Source organism: Ovis aries, chromosome 2 (assembly GCF_016772045.2).
Source record: "Ovis aries strain OAR_USU_Benz2616 breed Rambouillet chromosome 2, ARS-UI_Ramb_v3.0, whole genome shotgun sequence".
NCBI lineage: Eukaryota > Metazoa > Chordata > Mammalia > Artiodactyla > Bovidae > Ovis > Ovis aries.
The window spans coordinates 84,892,409-84,914,965 of record NC_056055.1 but is presented as its reverse complement, the minus strand read 5'-3'; the positions used below and the strand labels follow the sequence as shown (position 1 = coordinate 84,914,965).

Below are 22,557 nucleotides of genomic sequence, written 5' to 3'. Positions count from 1 at the left end.
GAAAAGTTGTAATGTGTCCAGAGATGTACTTTAGGGAATGCAACTTGACATCAGAATGTAGTCAAAATATAAGTGAGATGAAAAGAGTAAATGGGAAGTATGAGGAATGGTTAAAATAATCCAGTTAGGAGGTAATGTGGGACATCACTGAGCTTGAGAGAATAGGTATAAAGAGACAGGTATGTGAGTGGACAACTAAGTTATCCAAGCCTGGATTTCAGTTTGGAGAGAACAGTGAGAAGAGAAAACAGACCCCGCTGGAGGCTGGCGTGGGGGTGGCAAACAGGAGTGCCTTCTGTTTCAGTGTACTTCTGGACTCAGATCACTGACTAGCATCCCAGCTCCAGAAATATACTATATACTATACTAGCTTTATGACTTCAGGCAAGTTAATGAACCCTGATGTTCAAGCCGGTTTTAGAAAAGGCAGAGGAACCAGAGATCAAATTGCCAACATCCGCTGGATCATCAAAAAAGCAAGAGAGTTTCAGAAAAACATCTATTTCTGCTTTATTGACTATGTCAAAGCCTTTGACTGTGTGGATCACAATCAACTGTGGAAAATTCTGAAAGAGATGGGAATACCAGACCACCTAACCTGCCTCTTGAGAAATCTGTATGCAGGTCAGGAAGCAACAATTAGAACTGGACATGGAACAGACTGGTTCCAAATAGGAAAAGGAGTAAGTCAAGGCTGTATATTGTCACCCTGCTTATTTAACTTCTATGCAGAGTACATCATGAGAAACGCTGGCCTGGAAGAAACACAAGCTGGAATCAAGATTTCCAGGAGAAGTGTCAATAACCTCAGATATGCAGATGATACCACCCTCATGGCAGAAAGTGAAGAGAAGCTAAAAGCCTCTTGATGAAAGTGAAAGAGGAGAGTGAAAAAGTTGGCTTAAAGCTCAACATTCAGAAAATGAAGATCATGGCATCCGGTCCCATCACTTCATGGGAAATAGATGGGGAAACAGTGGAAACAGTGTCAGACTTTATTTTGGGGGGCTCCAAAATCACTGCAGATGGTGACTGCAGCCATGAAATTAAAAGACGCTTACTCCTTGGAAGAAAAGTTATGACCAACCTAAATAGTATATTCAAAAGCAGAGACGTTACTTTGCTGACTAAGTTCTGTCTAGTCAAGGCTATGGTTTTTCCTGTGGTCATGTATGGATGTGAGAGTTGGACTATGAAGAAGGCTGAGCGCCGAAGAATTGATGCTTTTGAACTGTGGTGTTGGAGAAGACTCTTGAGAGTCCCTTGGACTGCAAGGATATCCAACCAGTCCATTCTGAAGGAGATCAACCCTGGGATTTCTTTGGAAGGAATGATGCTAAAGCTGAAGCTCCAGTACTTTGGCCACCTCATGCGAAGAGTTGACACATTGGAAAAGACTCTGATGCTGGGAGAGATTGGGGGCAGGAGGAGAAAGGGACGACCGAGGATGAGATGGCTGGATGGCATCACGGACTCGATGGACGTGAGTCTGAGTGAACTCCGGGAGATGGTGATGGACAGGGAGTCCTGGTGTGCTGCGATTCATGGGATCACAAAGAGTCGGACACAACTGAGCAACTGAACTGAACTGAATGAACTTTTATGTGCCTCAATTTCCCCATCTGTAAAGTGAGTCTGGTAATAGTACCTCAAACCTGATTTGAGTGTAGATGAACGTAATACACGTAAGTTTCCTAGAGGCCTCTTTGGCTCGTTATAAGTGCTCAACAAAGTGTAGGCATTATTTTTTTTTCTTTAACCCTCAGAGCCCTTTGTTGTTGTTCAGTTGCTAGGTTGTGTCAACTCATTGCGACCTCATCGACTGCAGTGTACCACCAGCATGCCAGGCTCCTCTGTTGTCCACAATCTACCAGAGTTTGCTCAAATTCATGACCATTGAGTTGGTGACGCTATCTAACCGTCTCATCCTCGGCCGCCCCCTTTTCCTTTTGCCTTGAATCTTTCCAGGTATCGGGGTCTTTTTTAGTGAGTTGGCTCAGAGCCCTAGCAGGTAGCTATTTTTATCCATTTCATATATGGGAAAGATAAGTTTAGAGTCTACAGTTGACCCTTGAACAACACAAGTTTGAACTGTGTGGGTCCCACTTACACTCAGTTATTTTTCAATAGTAAATACAACAGTCTACTTTTTCCAGAATTTGTTGAATCCTCAGATATGGAGCCACAGATAGAAGAATCAATTCTCATATATGGAGGACTAGCTATAAGCTATATGCTGATTTTTGACTGTTCAGAGGGTCAATAATAACCCCACATTGTTCAAGGGTCAACTATGTATTATTTAAGCAAACTCAGAGCCTGAAAATAGCATTTTCAGTTGCCTCCAGGCCTTAGTGTATTTCAAATTTTGTTTTGTTTTCAGAGTTCAGATAACAGTTTTTCTTGAGCAACTGGGTTTAGAGGCAGAATCCCTAAAGAAACCCTTAGACGTAATATTTTTCTCAGGAAAGTGATAAAGCAGATGCAGGTTAGAGATGAAAGATGGCAGGCTTGATGGGAAGGTGGATGAGGATTCAGGAATTAATAAGTACAGTCGTTTCCAGCAGACAAAATGAAGAAAGAACGTGCAAGCACACACATCTTAACTGTAGTGGTTTGTCATTTCTGTGTCTAATATTAAACTCACTAATTTAATGCATGTCTTCACTCTGGAGACAAATACATAACATCGGCCATGTATAGAACACTGTTACATTTGCCTCCTAGTCCTTTGTATGCCAGGATTTAAAATTGATCCCGAAAATGTCCAACATAAAAGTAATGCCATTGCCAAAAGCTTTTTCCAAATGCAATAGATAATTTTCTGGTACTTTCAGAGGAAAAAAAAGCATATTAATATGGCTAAAGCTGCCATTCTTAACTTTTTCTCACCCCCAGCACACTATAATGAAGCCACCTCCTTGCACCAGTGGTTTTAGGGAATGGCTTCACATTTGTGTTGGCCGTCTTCTTGATAGTCAGCAGGGAAGTCCAGTCCAGGCGAAAATGGCTTCCAGGTAGGGCTAGTCTGGGGCTGAAAAGACTCCCAGTTGAGTGGAATCTACTCACACCCAGCTCATGGAAGTACAGTACAGTCGGTGTTCTCTGTCCTGAGTCAAGAGTCCTTACACCAGCGTAAATGAAAAAGACAGTATTGTGAGAAAAGCACTACACTGGCTCAGAGGAGCTGGACAGAGTCTCTCAAGTCAGCTCCTCACACTCTTGCTTCCTGATCTTGGGCAAGATACTTGTTAATTTTCTCTTCTGTAAAATTAAAAAGTGGCATTAGATGACCTCTAAATTGCCCCCCAATCCCTGCATTCATAATACTAATGAATTCATTCAGTATTGATTCCTCCTGGCAGTTGGGATAGAAAGTACAATAATCTTGTGATAAAGAGATACACATGACATAGAAATATAAGCAGATTGCTGAAGGGGCAGGTAATTCTTGTTGGGAGTGGGGAGAAGGAGGGAAAAGGGTAGGATAGGAAATATCTTATAGGTTAATTTCAGTTGGACCTTGAAGGATGGAAATGTGTCAGAAGCAGAGGGTTCAAAAGCAGGTGAGATTTTACTGAACTTGGTGTTTATGGTAAGATCTTTGCAGTTGGAGTTCAGAGGTCCTGGCAGGAAATGATGTAGGAAGGGTGGATTGAGTCTATATTGTGCATCTTGCTAAGTCACTTTGGTTGTGTCCGACACTGTACGGCCCTGTGGTCTGCAGCCTGCCAGGTGCTCTGCCCGTGGGATTCTCCAGGCAAGAATACGAGAGTGGGCTGCCATTGCCTCCTCCAGGGCATCTTCCCGACCCAGGGATCGAACCTGTGTCACTTACGTCTCCTGCATTGGCAGGCAGGTTCTTTACCACTAACACCTGAAGGGATTTCAGATGCCAGATAAGGCAATTTTTTGCTCTCTGCACAATAGGAAGCCCCTGAAGGTTTGCCAGGAAGGGGAATGAAATATTCTGAGTCTCAGTTTTTGGAAACTTGATGAGAGTCTGTAAAGAGTGGATTAAAGTGAGCAAGGAAACCCGATTTGTTTTCTTAATGGCTGTCTTCATCTGTTACCTTACACCCAGGTACCTTTGTGCACTTATATTGATCCCTCCAGCACTGTCTCCCTTTCTGTAACCATCATTGACTTCACAAACTCAAGAAAACAGTGTTTGTGCTCCTCTTCTCTGAGGTGACACCAAGAGCTTATCTCCCCCTAAGTGCACACCGGCTCCCCCTATCCCCAACCAAGCAGAGTGGCTGTACCATTAGCAATGTGGTTTTTTTTTTTTTTTGGTTTTTTTAAAGGCAAGAAAATCCAGTGTTAAAAGAAAAAGGAGATGAATGATTTAGAAATGTACTTTCCAAAAAAGAAAAAAAAAAAAAAGAAATCTAGTTTACTCCGTATCCATAGGTAGCTTAGATAGCTTTTTTTTTTTAAGGTCAGGAAAAATTTAATCCCTTAGTGGTTATCACAGTGATGTCAGTCTTAACTGCTATTAACTGATGTTAACCCTTAACTTTGGCTTAACACACTAAAAGCAAAGGACACTGTATGGCGTTTTCATGTTTGATTGTAACACTTGCTTGATTGAAGCTGCATTGACTGAACACAGGACAGACACTAAGATCAATTTGAGGGGATCACAGGGAGCCCCTGGGGGTTTATTTGGGATCCCTGAGGCCCCTGGGTCAGGCCATCAACTCTGGCTTTCATGTTTTCCCTTTTTCTCCGCTGCCACCTTTTTTCCACCCTTTTTAGTGAACGTACCAGAAGGTCCTGTCTGTGCACGAGTGTATGCTTCCACCAGATAGCTTTATCATCAGTGCTGGGGGTCCTCCTTTACATGCTCGTGGCTTTCATAAGACAGATTTGATGCAAGCTTTCTACACACCCAGGTTTCTACACACCTATCCTTCAGATGGCTCTGTCACTTAAGCTTGTCAGTTGTCAGCCAACCTGGTGTCATTTAAATGGAGGCATTTTGAATGTTTTTCATTTCACAATGTTTTAAGACACTCATTAAATGACAGTCATCCTAGGAAACCAGCTGTTTCTTCCCGTTCTCATGCAAACATTTGTTCACCTGATAATCTTCAGAATCACAGATTTCTGGTTAAAAACAAATTCTTCCAAATTATTTGTAGTTGGCTCAATATGGCTTACATTTTTAAATTTAAAGATACTCAGACTGTCCTGTTTTCCGTGTAAATTAGAGCAGATACAGTCACCCTGAGGCAGTAAGAGGGACTAAACTAATTTCACTGATGTAATCATTGTTAAACAATTTCCAATGCAACTTTGGAAGCAGTATTTGTGAGCCTGTTTAATGATGTTTAAAAATGCATCAATGAAATTGGCTTAGCCTGTGGCCTTTATTACAGTCTCTCTTCTCAATTACACAGATTCCATGTCTTATGTCTGGACTGATTATAAGTAACCCCCCCCCCCCCCCCAAAAAAAAAAAAATTATCCTAGCTGAAGAGTATAGCTTATCCCTAACCCACGGAATTTGATTTGGAATTGAAAAATCTTGGAAGATAGTTCAAGAGGACCACATCAGCTGTTAGAATGATAGGAAATGCATTCAGGAGGTTGGGCTGGCATTTCTGTTTTCACCTTTTTTTTTCTTTCACTTCCGCTGCTCTTCACCTTCCACTTACCCCCAGTGCCATCATGAATTCACTATAAATTCCAAGCCATCTGCCTTGAAATATAGCAGAAAACATTAAATATGTTTTTACTAATGATCTGCTAAAATTACAATTCAAGCTCTGTGCTGAAGCTGCTTTTTTTTTTTCCCAGTTTCAGAAGCAGTATTTAAGTGATGACATGCAGTAATTTGTTCATTCTTCTGTCAGTATAATTTACAAGGCAGTGGCAGATAAACATAGCAATACAAGATTCATTTACGGTGACACAATGGCAGATACACAGAGCAGAACCCTGCCTATGAGATAAAGTGGACTGAGTGACTTATGCAGTAATTAGGGGATAATTGTCATTAACCTCACAAACAGTAGTTTACCCATATTGTTTAAAAGGCTCCAGGATGCGTAATGACAAGGTAATCTGTCAAAGCGCTAGGGGGAAATATTAATAAGATTTGTGCAAGCCTGGATAGAAAATATGCAGAAAGCGGCCACATTAAGCTAATTGGTGGATGAATATACACTTGTAAAAGTGCTTCTAATGGCACGTTTGCTGCTCTCCAAATGACTACCGTTAATGTGGAGAAGTGGGCTGCTTCGAAAGTCAGGACTGCTGGGACAAGAGGGTATTAAGGCATGCAGACGCGGTTATTACCTTGTGCTCCGTAATGCATGTTTCCCCCTCCTCTATTTTGGAATTCTGAGTTTGGCGTTATAGTACCATATGTTGATTATTTACTCTGATGATTACATTTTTTGATCTTCTATTTCTTCACTCAGCCGCCGACCCCCAGTCACCTCTGTTTTGTGGCTAGATAAAATGTCTAATAGCTACACTGATAGCTTAGAAATACATAGAAACGCAAACTGATAACGCATATGTAGATTGATAATTACACACACACGTGTGGGGGTGCCTTTTATAGGAACACATTTAATCTGAGCAATCAAAGGAAAGTATATCCATCAACAGCCTCGTGTATGTGTTACAAGTAATAATGTGTTGTTCCCTCATGAATGCTAAAGCAGGAAATTAATCTTTGTGTTCTACTGCCATTCTTATACCCAGAGAAGAACAAAGTTAAATCTCCCAGTACATCTCTCTGTTCAATCACACACTCCGTCCTCCTCGTGTTGTATGGAATACTGCTTGTGAATGTTCAGTTCTTTTCTCCCCCTGCTCCCCCACATCCTAATGAATATGTTAAAGTTCCTTAGGGTTGTTCAATCAGCTTCAGTTGTGGAGCAATTCAAAGTATAATATGTGAGCTAGAATCAGCCTTTCAAGCTTTGGAAGCTGGAATATGAGTACTAAGGATCTTGGTTGTACAGACAAACTTCATACAAAGATTGAAGGTTGTGACCTTGAATTCATTCCAAGGTTTTGACCCTTACCTAATGTGGAAAATCATCCTCATCGTGGAAAAAAAAAAAAAAAGTGGTGTGTTTTTTTTTTTTTTTTTTTGTACCCATTTTTGCTGTTTATCAGACGTTATAGGAAAGCCCATCAGGAAATGCCAGGGTCTCTCTGGTGTTTGTGTTTAGATACATAAAACCTCAGCACAGACCCCTGGGTAGACGGAAGCTTTCTACAAGCTTGGTGGCAGAACATTGGTTCTGGAAAGAAATGTAAACTAGATGTAAAGCTCAAAGCAAAAATGCTAGCACAGGCTCTGGTGAGTGGTGTTTATTGCCAGGCAAGCAGATTTATAGCTGTCCAAGGACTCAGGTTTTATCTTTACGTCTGAGGGGAGAAGAAAACAAGACCACCTGCAGGGCCCATCCTTCTCCTTCCTCCTCTTTCTAGTGTTTTCTCTGAGGATTTCAAACTGTTCCTTTGCTGTCCTGAACCATAAAATGACTTACCCCCTAGCATCTCATGGTGATCATCTCCAAAAGAGTAACTTGTGTCGATTTAAAAGGTTTAATTGAGGCAAGAGCCTTATATACAGATACTGCTGTTTCTCAGAACTCCAGAGATCACAGGAGAACTACAGATATTTATTTATATAGCTTGATGGAGATATAACATATTTATTTTGGAATGGCTGAGCCTCATGTTTTACAGGATTTCCACAAACTCTATTGATAAAATGATATGGGGGCTTCGAAAGAACTTCCTGAGCAGTGTCCCTATACAAGCGAAGTTTTCACTTGAACAGATCATTAAATTGACCAGGAGTAAAAGGTAATCCACAAGAATTACTACTTCTAATCACATTAGTGATAAAGCATCAAGAGAAGCATGCAGATTATGGAACCATACAGTAACTCATGCTGGCGTATTTTCAGTCATAAACACATATGTTCTGAAAGTAAGTTGTATATATACAAGTTGGCTGAGAGGAAAATTTTTAGCCTAAGATTGGAAACATTTTAATTGAAATGTCTTGTGTGTCCAGATTCTAGGTATAAATAGTCAAATAAGGGAATTTGACTTTTTTTAGTAAGGCTTAGAAAGTTAGTGGGGCTTCCCTGGTGGCTTGGTGAAGAATGCCTGCCAGTGCAGGAGACCCAGGTTTGATCCCTGGGTCGGGAAGATTCCCTGAAGAAGGAAACAGCAACCCACTCCAGTATTCTTGTCAGGGAAATCCCTTGGAGAGTGGAGCCTGGTGGGCTGCAGTCCATAGGGTTGCAAAAGAGTTGGACACAATAGCAACTAAACACCACCAACAAGAAAGTTTAGTAGGACTCTTACTTACATGTAAGGAAATTAGGTCCTGGTTACTTCCTAGTCACACAGCTGGTCATTGGCAAAATGAAGACTAGAATTCGGGTGTCATTTGCTTATGTTCTTTATTTTCCTCTGAGGCTGAATATGAGCAAGTTATATTAAGCATAACCAAAATTTGAAATTTTAAGATCCAAATTCTCTTTTAGCCTCTAAGTTCAGTTAGATACTCTGTGCTTAAAGATGCACAGGTAATTTTATATTAAAGGTTGATCTTCTAGGAATCTTCTAGGAATCTGCTGGATTTGAGATTTCCTATTTTGAAACTTAAATGATTCTTAAGGTATCATTGTTAATTGTCAAAATGTATTATGTCTTTAAAAGTTTCTCAGATTTGATTTACAGTGGAGTTAGGTAATGTGAAAAATAACTTTGGACTCTTCCAAGTGCAATTCTAGATATTGTGGAAAGTAATTTACACCTCTGAAAATTCTGTAGATGGCAAAGCAAGGCACTTGCTTTATTTATTTGCAAACAAATAACCTACAGAAGAAATGCATGGACCTGGTTTAAAGCCAGACAAGCTAAAATTCCTGGGTACAGGGAAGAAATCCTGACAGGCCTTTAACAGAGCTTAGCTGGAGTTTCTGTGATTAAATATGTTGTAACCCTGGAGTGATCTATCGTAATCACAGATTTTAAAATAATATTGCTGTACAGACGGTTATTGAGGAGAAAAGCAATCATCCTCTATGAACTATATGTTCTCATCTGGTCCATAATCAAGAATATTCTGTAACAAAGTAAATTTTTATATCAAAAATCAAACAATATACTTTAAAAAAACCAGAAGAGCCATTTAAAACTAATGCCTTGACATTTTGATTTCTCTTGGTTTGAGAAGTGGTCATTTTGGGATGGTGTATTGTTCAATTTCTCAATAATTTTTTTCTTCTAAAAGATACCTTCTTCACTGAAAAGTAGTTTCAAATATGAATCAGAAACAGAAATGGTAGGGATTTATTTCTTGAAAAATCTACCACCGCCATACCTAAAAATCACATAAAATTACCATGTTGTCTTTTCCTCCTGCTCCCAACTGCAGTCAAGGGCCATTTCCTTCAAACTTCCAGTTTCATTCAAGGAGATGAATTCCTTAATTCTGTACTTTCTTTTTTTTTTTTTTTTTTTTGCAAGTAATTTGATGTGCCTTTCCTTAGTATACTACCGATTCTTCATGATTGAGCATTTTTCATCTATAATAAGACCGATTATAATGAGAGTCGTGCAGTGACCTGAGGATGGTAGTCTCTCTACAGGTGCACGTTTGTGTACATGCACATGTACGTGATAAGTAACTCTTAAAGTCAATCCCTAATGTGCAAGTGGTATTTATAGAGCGCAGACCTGTGAGTCTCACCTTGACAGAAAATTCTTTAAGGCAAAGTTTTTTGAGAGCTCTGTCATTCTAACCAGTGGTGGATCTTCCTGTAGAGTTCATTTCTCCTTTGGGGGAAAAAGGAGGAATTGGAAAGATAACTTCAGACAGGTCCTTTATAATCCACACTGAATAATCCACTGAATTTAACACCAGCTTCTGTAATCACAGCCAGCCAATATATACATAGCTATGCACACATTTCATGACATTGATGGGCTTGGGTTGGTGAGGAAAGCATATTTGTTTCCCAGAAGGGATAAATGTGCATGTATGTTAACAAAGTCCAGTCTTGATTTTTCTTTGCAAGTTTTCATTTCTTTTTGTACCACACCCTGTTGATTCTTTCTCATGGAACCCTTCTGTCCTGGGGAAGGGCAGAAGAAGCAAGAATGGACTGGTCAACATTGTATTTAAAAGGTAAAGTGATGCCCTTGAGAAATTCTGCAAAACGTAAATTTCCAAATGATGGAAATCGGGTAGTTTTTATTACCCAAAACGAATTTGATTTTTTTTCTTATCAAGTCTAATTTGAACCATTTGGTGCAATCATGGTATAAATGAGCGTGCCTCACTCTGCCTACAGATATTACAGTTGTTTCAGCTGGCCTGGAAATATTAGCCTGAAACACTGGAAAAGCACACTCACTTGAAAGAACTCGGTGAATAAAGAAGAGTATAATTCTGTTTACTTACACAACCAGCCTGTTCCAGTGTATACTGTATATGGTAGTGGTTCATCTTTCTCAGTCGGTGCCCTCCCAGAAATGTGTGTTTAAATGTAAATTTGCTAAAACAAATAAGCATGCCAAGTTGTTTCCCCACATAATTTCAAGTGTTTCTCAAAAATTATCACAATATTGCTTACAAAATTTCCCCAAGTGCTTCCCAGAATCTTATTTTCAATAAGAAATTTTTGTTGTTGTTTTACCATTTTTCTTCATCTCCCCCCTCCTACACACCCCCACCCCTCCCACCCCCACTTCTTGCTTGCTTACACACACACACACACACACACACACACACGTGCAGCCACACAGACACAAAAATTTTAACCCATGCCAAGTCATGTAAATTAGATAAATAAATAATTAGCCATTCCACCCCCCCCCCAACAAAAAGAGGGGAAGTGGCTCTGATATATGTGGAGAGTACCCAGACCAGTTAAACTTTTTGGCTGAAGAGAGGGTTTAAAAGTAACTTGACGTTTAGAGGAACAATTGAAAATTGAAATATCTGCTTGTCACATATGGACCTACATGAGTTCTAAAACAGGTAGCTTGTAGGTGAAAAGGAGAGAAGAGGACTTGTATAACTTCTGTAAGATTTTTTTTGGTAAAGCTGTAGGTAGTACTTTCAGCCCTCACCTGCAGCCCCGCCCAGCCCTCAGGTGGCATACATGAGCGCTCATTTGCAGCAACCCCTTATACCCCCATATGAAGTTGAGGGACTGGCCCTGTTCACGACATCTGAGATAATAGTCCGAGCCCACCACTTCCCCCTGAGGTGACCTACCAGTTAAATGATAAATTTCGTAATTTCTGGGCCACTTCCTTGACACACGTCCACCTAACCAAGAGGCCAGCACAAAGGCAGGTGAAGGGGAGCTTGGGTGAATTAACAGACTGCTCTTCAGCTTCTTCCAGAGTGTGTGTGAAGATGTGTGTGCATGCTCCGTGTCTGCCGCATGTCAATATCAGCTCTATAGTGACACAGCCTAAACTTTGTATGACTACACATCCTTTTCATAAAATACATGAGCGTGCACCCCAGTGCATGTGAAGCTGTTTCCAAGTTAGTAATATATTGTAAATTTACATATAAAAATGTAACTACATTTGTCTTTTTAGGTTAAAAAAATAGAAATTCTCATGTTTACTCACCACATCAGTGGACTTTTGTGTACCCCCTACAGATAGGAGAGAATGGAGGAGGGGGTATGTGTTTTCCTGTTCACAACAGAATGCAAGGAGCATGAAGATGGTCTGTATATAAATGGGGAAAGTTGTGAATGTTGAGTTCTGAGTGAGAGTTCATGCAATTTTCATAGTTCAATGTTTTGTGTCAGCTTCACTGAGGTATACTTTACATGCCAAAAAATCTAGGAGTTTTTAAGTCTACAACCTAGATAGTCATATGTACATTAGCCTTAGGATATAGAACATTTCCATCACTGCCTAAAGTTCCCACTGTTCTTTTACAGCCAGTCCTTTCTTCCACCCTCGGGCCCTGGCAACTACTGATCTCATTTCTCTTCTTGTAGGATTACTTTTCAAGGATGATTCCTCTGACCGGCATAGTAACATCGGTTATCTTTTAGGTCTGACTTCTTCTTTCATTCTTAAGATTATGTTTCTATCAATAGTTTATTCCTTTTTATTGCCCAGCAATATTCCTTTGTGTATATCTCCCACTATTTAATTAAGACTTAAACATCAAGAAAACCTGGAAAAACGTATGTTTCAAATTTTACATAGCATGGTTTCATCAGTTTTTACCTCTGCAATTAATAGTTCAGTTTTGATAGAGTACCAAGCTGGATTGGCTTGGGATCGTTTCTCTACCTTCTACCCAAGTCCATTCCTCTTGCCTTAATACCTGAACTCCTCCTGAAGGAGAGAGAAGTTCAGTTCAGTTCAGTCACTCAGTCGTGTCCGACTCTTTGAGATCCCATGAACCACAGCACGCCAGGCCTCCCTATCTATCACCAACTGCCAGAGTCCATTGTGTCGGTGATGCCATCCAACCATCTCATTCTCTGTCATCTTCTTCTCCTCCTGCCCTCAATCTTTCCCAGCATACATGTCTTTTCCAGTGAGTCAGCTCTTCGCATCAGGTGGCCAAAGGACTGGAGTTTCAGCTTCAACATCAGTCCTTCCAATGAACACCCAGAACTGATCTCCTTTAGGATGGACTGGTTGGATTTCCTTGCAGTCCAAGGGACTCTCAAGAGTCTTCTCCAACACCACAGTTCAAAAGCATAAATTCTTCGGTGCTCAGCTTTCTTTATAGTCCAACTCTCACATCCATACATGACCACTGGAAAAGCCGTAGCCTTGACTAGATGGACCTTTTTGACAAAGTAATGTCTCTGCTTTTGAATATGCTGTCTAGGTTGGTCATAACTTTCCTTCCAAGGAGCAAGCGTCTTTTAATTTCATGGGTGCAGTCACCATCTGCAGTGATTTTGGAGCCCAAAAATTAAAGTCTGTCACTGTTTCCATTGTTTCCCCATCTATTTGCCATGAAGTGATGGGACCGGATGCCATGATCTTCGTTTTCTGAATGTTGAGCTTTAAGCCAAATTTTCACTCTCCTCTTTCACTTTCATCAAGAGACTCGTTAGTTCTTCTTCACTTTCTGCCATAAGGGTGGTGTCATCTGCATATCTGAGGTTATTGATATTTCTCCCAGAAATCCTGATTCCAGCCCAGAAAGAAGAGAAAATCCCAGTAGGAAACTGATCATGAAAATAAGTTGCTGATACAGTTGGAATGGAATAATACCTTAAGATAGCACACTATGCTTGCAAATCTAGACATGGTATCAGAAAGTATGCCTCGTAAACCTCTCGTTTTGTTTTAGGTGGATAGCATTTCATTAAAAGCTTTAAAATTAGATCAAAGGGGAAATGTTTTTAGTTTTTAGAGATTCGTTTTTTTATTTTTCCTTTAAATTATGCCTTAAATTTGACAGAAATTTATGAGATAGAGTAGAAGATTACACTATTCTGTGCTGGTCTTTAAGCTGTTTGCTGATTTCTTCATAATGTGCATAGTGCCTGAGCAAATAGGCCCTAGGTCTCTGCTGTGGTTAGTGTTCCGGTCTCATTTCCATGTGTGGATGGAAAGGCAGTGTTACTCTCTGTGCTCTAGCACGCTAGTGGCCTGCCATGAGCACAAACAGGTTTATTCTTGGCCTTCAAGCAGGTTCTCGGGGCTTAAGGTCAGCTGACAGTCTAATGATCCCAGAGTCTCTATCTGGTCTCTCTCCAGTCTCTTCACATGTTTCCTTCTCTATTCTCCCTTCCATCACATAAGAAAAAAACAGTCAATCTTACTTGACTTTGGTTGTAAAACTACACATCATGGAAGGTGTTTTGATATGAAAAAGGGACCCAAATAAAACCGTTGAAGCCATGATCGTTGACCCTACTGACAAAGATTTTAGAAAATCACTCTGGACCCATATTGAACTGGGTGCCAGATTTCTCCTAAGTGATATAAGCACCAGTTCAGTGAATATAAAAGGAAGTCTTTTCATTTAAAATGTTTAGATGTAAATATTTTAAGTGTTTTATACTGTTTCTGAACCCAGTAAAACTGGTTTATAAGTCTGGATTATTTGCTTACAAATCTTCTAATTGATAGGATAGCCAATTATTATCACAGGAAATCAATACTTATCCTAGGGACTTCACTGGTTGTCCAGTGGTTAGGACTCCGTGCTTTCATTGCCAACACATTTCATTTTGTGTTTGATCCCTGGTTATAGAAGTAGAATCCCACAGACTGGCATGGTGTAGCCAAAAATTAAAAAAAATATTTATCCTAATACTTTGCATTTCACTTAACAGATCTTATCATCCTTATTTTGTAAATAATAATTTCCAATGAAATGGTCATTGAGCTCTGGTTACAAATGGGGGAGCCGAAAGTAACTCAGTCACCAGCTACAACACGAATGGGAAGGACACGAATCCAATTACTCACTCTGATGTGACTTTTCATTCATATACAAGTCCATCATCCCAGTATGAAGTGGTCAGGATGTCCATAGTGACCTAACAGACTGAATTCTTTCCATTACTGTTTATTTTGTGACAATACCAAATTCTCTTTATGGCTCTCAATCACTGGTAAAGTGTAGTTGACATGATAAGGAGGCCTAGGTTTTAGATTTGTACTTCTCAAACTATCCGTGAGGAAGGACCAGCTTTCCCCCAGCTGATCTTGAGCCAATACTTAAGTTAAATAAAGTAAAAATCAGTTAATTTTAAAAGAAATGACCATGTCTTTCATTGTACAGCAGTGTCACGTTGTCCTGAAAGTTACCAGATAGCTACTCTCAATTCCTTGCAGAGTGGTCCTTTTTGATAGCATATGGGCCACTCATGGTTAGGACTTCCATGGTGGCGCAGACGGTAAAGCGTCTTGCTTACAATGCGGGAGACCTGGGTTCGATCCCTGGGTCAGGAAGATCCTCTGGAGAAGGAAATGGCAACCCACTCCACTACTCTTGCCTGGAAAATCCCATGGACAGAGGAGCATGGTGGGCTACAGTCCATGGGGGTCGCAAAGAGTCGGACACGACTGAGCGACTTCACTTTTACTTTCTTTCAGACCACTCATGTAAAGTCTTAACAGAGGAGTCTTAAGCCATGGTTTGAGAATCACTGCACCAGATCCAGATTACTTCTGTCACAAAGATCTCCAGGCAAAAATCCTGGGCCTCCCTTGTTTTCCTTTGATGATTTCTAACTCCCTTCAACTTAAAGTAGTTGAAGGATATGCTAAAACGAATAGTCATTCCTTGCATTGAGCTTTCAGACCCATTCTATTACATGAGACAATCAACTTTGTTTCTTATTGCAGTTTTTCTGTTTATGAAAGGGATGGTCTTTAGATGGTCTTGATGAATGATGGCTTCTTTGGAAAGAACGTCACATTGCCTGGATCCAGAGGGTACCCTATCAGGAGGATTCTAGTTGGAGTATGTCATGTAGATACTTGACCTGTCCCCAGGCACATTCATTTACAAAGATACTATGTTGTCCTGCTGCTGCTGCTGCTAAGTCGCTTCAGTCGTGTCCGACTCTGTGCGACCCCATAGACGACAGCCCACTAGGCTCCTCTGTCTCTGGGATTCTCCAGGCAAGAATACTGGAGTGGGTTGCCATTTCCTTCTCCAATGCATGAAAGTGAAAAGCGAAAGTGAAGTCACTCAGTTGTCCTTCTAGGTAAATATAAATGGATGCTTCTGTTACCATGATAAATAAAGCTTCTCTTTTACCATTCAGGCAACCAGCAAAGTTCTAAACCTTGCTTACCTGGATCTCTTCCACCAGAAGTAAGTAGTTTAACAGAGCAGTCTCCATTTTAGTGGAGACAGCCACTCAGGACTAAAAAAGAATCTGAAAGGCAGTAGATTTAGGAATAGCAGCAGGCATTCGTGGCGGGCCAGGAGAAAAAAGAAACCATATGGGACTGCTGTGTACCGTTAGGGGAGGGAAGACAGAAGGGTGATGGAACGGAGATACCTCAGGTGGGTTTGATCAGTTGCTATGGTTTCTGAGGCCTATTTTAATATCAGAGGCTGCCAGCTCTGTACGTACGGTATCAACATGCGCATTTAGGTGCAGGCTACCTGGGAAGAACCTGAGGTAAAAATGGCTGTACACCACTCAGACTGAGTTTCCACAGTGAATGCTTTCATAAAAAGAATAATCAAGAAAATGGATTTGATGGTAAAGGAAAAATGGTGTAGAAGAGGATATGGCAGTGATCTGGAGACCAGCCTTGTTCAGGAGAGGTCTTGCCACCTGTTATCACAGACTCAGTGTGCCCACCTGGGAAATGGCCTCATGGATGACAGTAAGTTCAGCGAACCTGGAGTCAGAATTTCTGCATTCAAGTCCTGGACCCCAGTTAGCATCTTTGCAACCTTAAGCAGTCATACCTCTGGTGTCTCATCTGTTAAACATTTGCCGAGCTCTGGAAGCTATTATAAGACTCATATGAGATAATCTCTGTAAAATCACTATTTATTTCTCTGCTTATTTACAATACCAACAGTCTCCTCTACTTCCCTGTCCCAATAAAGGATGTAAGGGAGACCCTTGCTACGAGTTATACTTTTAAAAAAGCGGCTACTTCGCAACTCCAGGATTATGCAGTCAGTCACTGTGTCGGCATATTTTGGTATGACTATTGTGAGCAGAGAACTGCATGAGAACATTTAATCTGAAGGCTGATTTCTCCTACAAATGAGGGAGGGATATCTGTATTTGCCAGTTTACATGGTTCAGTCGCTCAGTCGTGTCCAACTCTTCGCGACCCCATGGACTGCAGCACGCCAGGCCTCCCTGTCCATCACCAACTCCCTGAGTTTACCCGAACTTATGTCCATTGAGTCAGTGATGCCATCCAGCCATCTCATCCTGTATTGTCCCCTTCTCCTCCTGTCTTCAATCTTTCCCAGCATCAGGGTCTTTTCCAGTGAGTCAGTTCTTTGCATCAGGTGGCCAAAGAATTGGAGTTTCAGCTTCAGCATCAGTCCTTCCAGTGAACACTCAGGACTGATTTCCTTTATGATAGACTGGTTGGATCTCCTTGCAGTCCAAGGGACTCTCAAGAGTCTTCTCCAACACCACAGTTCAAAAGCATTAATTGTTCGGAGCTCAGCCTTCTTCACAGTCCAACTCTCACATCCATACATGACTACTGGAAAAACCATAGCCTTGACTAGATGGACCTTTGTTGACAAAGTAATGTCTCTGCTTTTCAATATGCTGTCTAGGTTGGTGATAACTTTCCTTCCAAGGAGTAAGCGTCTTTAATTTCATGGCTGCAAGCACGCCCGAGAAAATAAAGTCTCTCACTGTTTCTGCTGTTTCCCCATCTATTTGCTAGAAGTGATAGGACCAGATGCCATGATATTAGTTTTCTGAGTGTTGAGTTTTAAACCAACTTTTTTAAAAAATATAAATTATTTTAATTGGAGGTTAATTACTTTACACTATTGTATTGGTTTTGCCATACATCAACATGAATCCGCCACAGATGTACACGTGTTCCCCATCCTGAACCCCCCTCCCTCCTCGCTCCCCATACCATCCCTCTGGGTCATCCCAGTGCATCAGCCCCAAGCATCCAGTATCATGCATTGAACCTAGACTGGTGATTCGTTTGATATATGATATTATATATGTTTCAATGCCATTCTCCAAAATCATCCCACCCTCTCCCTCTCCCACAGAGTCCAAAAGACTGTTCTATACATCTGCATCTCTTTTGCTGTCTCGCACACAGGGTTATCGTTACCATCTTTCTAAATTCCATAAATATGCGTTAGTATACTGTATTGGTGTTTTTCTTTCTGGCTTACTTCACTCTGTATAATAGGCTCCAGTTTCATTCACCTCATTAGAACTGATTCAAATGTATTCTTTTTGATGGCTGAGTAACACTCCATTGTGTATATGTACCACAGCTTTCTTATCCATTCATCTGCTGATGGACATCTGTTGCTTCCATGTCCTGGCTATTATAAACAGTGCTGCAATGAACATTGGGATACATGTGTCTCTTTCAATTCTGTAAACCAACTTTTTCACTCTCCTCTTTCGCTTTCATCAAGAGGCTCTAGTTCTTCACTTTTTCTGCCACAAGGGTGGTGTCATCTGCATATCTGAGGTTATTGATATTTCTCCCAGCAATCTTGATTCCAGCTTGTGCTTCATCCAGCCTAGCGCTTCTCATGATGTATTCTGCATATAAGTTAAATAAGCCAGGTGACAATTTACAGGCTTGATGTACTCCTTGCCTAATTTGGCACCAGTCTATTGTTCTATGTCCAGTTCTAACTGTTGCTTCCTGACCTGCATACAGATTTCTCAAGAGGCAGGTCAGGTAGTACTAGACACCAACACACATATAAAAGGATAGAATGCCAGAAGTGAGCCTTATAAGGAATGGCTTATAACTATTAGAGCTTCTTTTTAAGTAATTTAAATAAATGACAAGTATCACCTTAATATCAAATTAGGTGTTGTGATTCAGACCATACAGTTGTGGTCCAGAGAGAATTTTACATCACAGGGCTGAGTAGAACTGTCTACGAGAGAGAACTCTCTCTTGTAAAAATAGTACAGTTCCCTTTATCCTGTTTGCCCTAATGTAACATCTTACATATGCATAGTACAGTTGTTAAAACTGAGAAATTAGGATTGATACCATGCTGTTCACTAATTGAGAGAGACTTTCCTGAAATTTTACCAGTATTCCCACAAATGTTCTTTTTCTGATCTAGGATCCCTAGAATCTTACATTCATTTGTGCTGTCTTAGTCTCCTCCAGTCTCTAACCAATCTTTGGTCTTTCTTTGGCTTTAAAAAAAATCTTTTCCAACATTTACACTTTGAAGAACTTGCGGCTGTTTTGCAGAACACCTTTTAATTTTGGTTTTTCTGATGTTTTTTCATAATTAGATTGAGGTATGCATTTTTTTGGCAAGCATGCCACAGAAACCACACTGTATCCTTCTCAGTATATAGATCACGAGGTCTGTGATGATCCTTCATTTAGGCAAGTTGGTTAAGGTTGTGTCTGCTAGGTTTCTTCCTTACAATGTTATGATTTTCCTCTTTGTAATTAATAAGGTTCTTGTCTTGTATTTAAGATGATTTTGTGCTTCCATAAATCGACTGTCAAGGGTTGGAACAAGTACTGTTCACAGAGGGTTGTCAAGTGTCCTGTCCTGGTGGGAAGGAGCTGTGCCCTAGAAGATGATGGAGTCATTAAGTGTTTGAATAGGTTTCTCTCAATCCATACTGAAATGGATTGCCTGACATTACATTGCAGGATTTTTAAGTCCTACCTCCAGGCATATCTCATAGTTACTAGCAAAAATGAAAGTGTGAAATGCTTTTTAATGTATATTTAACAACACATAGTCTGGTGATTACTGATGTGTATTCTCTGTGGACACTCTCTACTATCAGAGCAGGATGTTAAGAGACAATATTTTTGCACATTCTTATCTAAATCCATCACATGTTTACTTTCTGAATATCTATAACTGTCATTTATAACAAGATCATAAAAAGTCAAATACTCTTAACTCAAACTTTGAATCATAGAATTACAATCAATTTTCAGAAAAAGTACAACTACTGTGTTTCCTTACTCTACCTTATGAAATTGCCTACTGTAACGTGACACTAAAATTCAGCCACTCGAAAGGGGAGGAATACAGCATAGCAATGTGAGTGTGGGGGTGACGCTACTTCATTCATCTTCGTGATTTAGAAATTCAGATAATAGATCTTATTTAAAAGAAGTTTCATCATTGAATCCAGTGTCATGTCTGATTGTGTTAAAGAAAATTTGAAAAGAAAAAAATAAAATTTGAAAAATGTACCTAATTCCTTCCTGTGGTGTCACTATTTGATAAAGATTAAGGTACCATGTTATGTTTTGCTTTTGCATACACTGGGTTGCACAGCAAGAGTTTGCGTCTTGTACTAATATATGCTAAATACTTGCATAGTCTATAGACCATTGTTGTTAAAAGTAGCAGTAGAGTGTAGGCATTTTAGATCACAGAGCCCCAGTGGTCTACGTTTTGTTTGCTTTGATATTATTAAACTCAATCTGTTTCTCTAACTGTGACTCTAATGACTGCATTTGCATGGCAGAAAAGTTTGCTTTGTGGATCAACTTGTATATTAACAGAGCTTGCATGTTGTTTTCTGCTCTTGCTCGCGGTGTTCCGTGAGCAGACAGAGCACCTTCAGCTGCACTGAATAATTATGCACAATCAATAAGTTTCTGTGTTTGTCTTTGTCGTTTCTTTGATGTGGCCTCCAGGATGCTGCCGGCAAGGTGCTGGACCGCTGGGCCATCATGTCTCGAGAAGAGGAAATCATCACCCTTCAGCAGTTTCTGCGGTTCGGAGAAACCAAATCCATCGTGGAGCTGATGGCGATTCAGGAGAAAGAAGGGCAGGCCGTAGCTGTACCATCTTCAAAGACAGACTCAGACATCAGAACTTTCATTGAGAGCAATAATCGCACCAGGAGTCCTAGCCTCCTCGCCCATCTAGAGAACAGCAACCCTTCCAGCATTCATCACTTTGAAAACATCCCCAACAGCCTTGCCTTCCTACTGCCATTCCAGTACATAAACCCGGTCTCAGCCCCGCTGCTAGGATTGCCTCCAAACGGGCTGCTGTTAGAACAACCAGGACTGAGGCTGCGGGAGCCCAGCCTTTCGACCCAGAATGAATATAATGAGAGCAGTGAGTCTGAAGTCTCCCCCACGCCCTATAAGAACGATCAAACGCCCAATAGAAATGCCCTGACCAGCATCACTAACGTGGAGCCCAAAACCGAGCCAGCCTGCGTGTCCCCCATTCAGAATTCCGCCCCAGTTAGTGATCTGTCCAAAACTGAACACCCGAAGAGCTCATTCCGGATCCACCGGATGAGAAGGATGGGGTCAGCCTCCCGGAAGGGAAGAGTGTTCTGTAACGCGTGTGGGAAGACGTTCTATGACAAAGGTACTCTCAAAATCCATTATAACGCCGTTCACCTGAAGATCAAACATCGGTGCACCATTGAAGGCTGCAATATGGTCTTTAGCTCCCTCCGCAGCCGGAACCGCCACAGTGCGAACCCTAACCCTCGCCTTCACATGCCTATGCTAAGGAACAACCGAGACAAAGATTTAATCCGGGCCACGTCCGGGGCCGCCACCCCCGTCATAGCAAGTACAAAATCGAATCTCACACTCACGAGCCCTGGCCGGCCCCCAATGGGTTTTACCACTCCCCCACTAGACCCCGTGTTACAGAACCCTCTCCCTAGCCAGCTGGTGTTCTCTGGACTAAAGACTGTCCAACCAGTTCCTCCATTTTATAGAAGTTTACTCACTCCAGGGGAAATGGTGAGTCCTCCGACCTCCCTCCCGACCAGTCCTATCATTCCAACCAGTGGTACCATAGAGCAGCACCCCCCACCCTCCTCTGAGCCAGCAGCGCCAGTAGTGATGATGGCCACTCATGAGCCCAGTGCCGACCTGGCGCCCAAGAAGAAGCCCAGGAAGTCCAGCATGCCTGTGAAGATCGAGAAGGAAATTATCGACACCGCCGATGAGTTTGACGATGACGATGACGACCCCAACGACAGCGGGGCCGTGGTCAACGATGGGGGCCATGACAATCACTGCCACTCCCAGGAGGAGATGAGTCCAGGCATGTCGGTGAAGGACTTTTCTAAGCATAGCAGGACCCGGTGCATTTCAAGGACAGAAATAAGAAGGGCTGACAGCATGACTTCTGAGGACCAAGAACCTGAGCGGGACTATGAGAATGAGTCTGAGTCTTCGGAGCCCAAACTCGGTGAGGAATCCATGGAGGGGGATGAGCACATGCATGGTGAGGTGAGCGAGAAAGTCCTGATGAGCAGTGAGAGGCCGGACGAGAACCACAGTGAGCCCTCTCACCAGGATGTCATCAAGGTGAAGGAGGAGTTTACAGATCCCACTTATGACATGTTTTACATGAGCCAGTATGGACTGTACAACGGCGGGGGTGCCAGCATGGCAGCCCTGCACGAGAGTTTTACATCGTCTCTGAATTACGGCAGCCCTCAGAAGTTCTCCCCAGAAGGGGACCTGTGTTCTAGCCCAGACCCTAAAATCTGTTATGTGTGCAAGAAGAGTTTCAAAAGCTCCTACAGCGTGAAGCTTCACTACAGAAACGTTCACTTGAAAGAGATGCATGTCTGCACGGTGGCTGGCTGCAACGCTGCCTTCCCCTCTCGCCGAAGCAGAGACAGGTCAGTAAATCTCCATTGGCTGCTCCTGCTGGGGGGTGGAGGGTGCCAGTCATGGTGGACTTGACACATTTTAAAAAATCCAACTTCAATGTTTTCGATGCACTGTAAAGATTGTCCACAGTGACCGCGTGATCCCCAGGCTGCCATGCTCGTGAAGGATTGTTGCAGTCGATGCTTGTTCTGATTAAGCATGCAGAATCATACGTCATCTTACTCAGTAATGCACGCCATTTTTCTC

The 22,557-nt window shown here is 41.5% G+C and overlaps 1 protein-coding gene across 15 annotated transcripts in view; it reads left to right on the top strand.

Moving 5' to 3' along the window:
* The window catches only part of BNC2 (basonuclin zinc finger protein 2), a 485,878-nt gene that overhangs the window by 437,880 nt on the left and 25,441 nt on the right, over window positions 1-22,557 (top strand). For all 15 annotated transcript variants that reach the window (XM_042243470.2, XM_060409514.1, XM_042243469.2 and 12 more), the window contains one exon: window positions 20,350-22,319. In XM_042243470.2, the coding sequence (XP_042099404.1) occupies window positions 20,350-22,319 (1,970 nt within the window). The remainder of the gene's footprint in view (window positions 1-20,349; window positions 22,320-22,557) is intronic.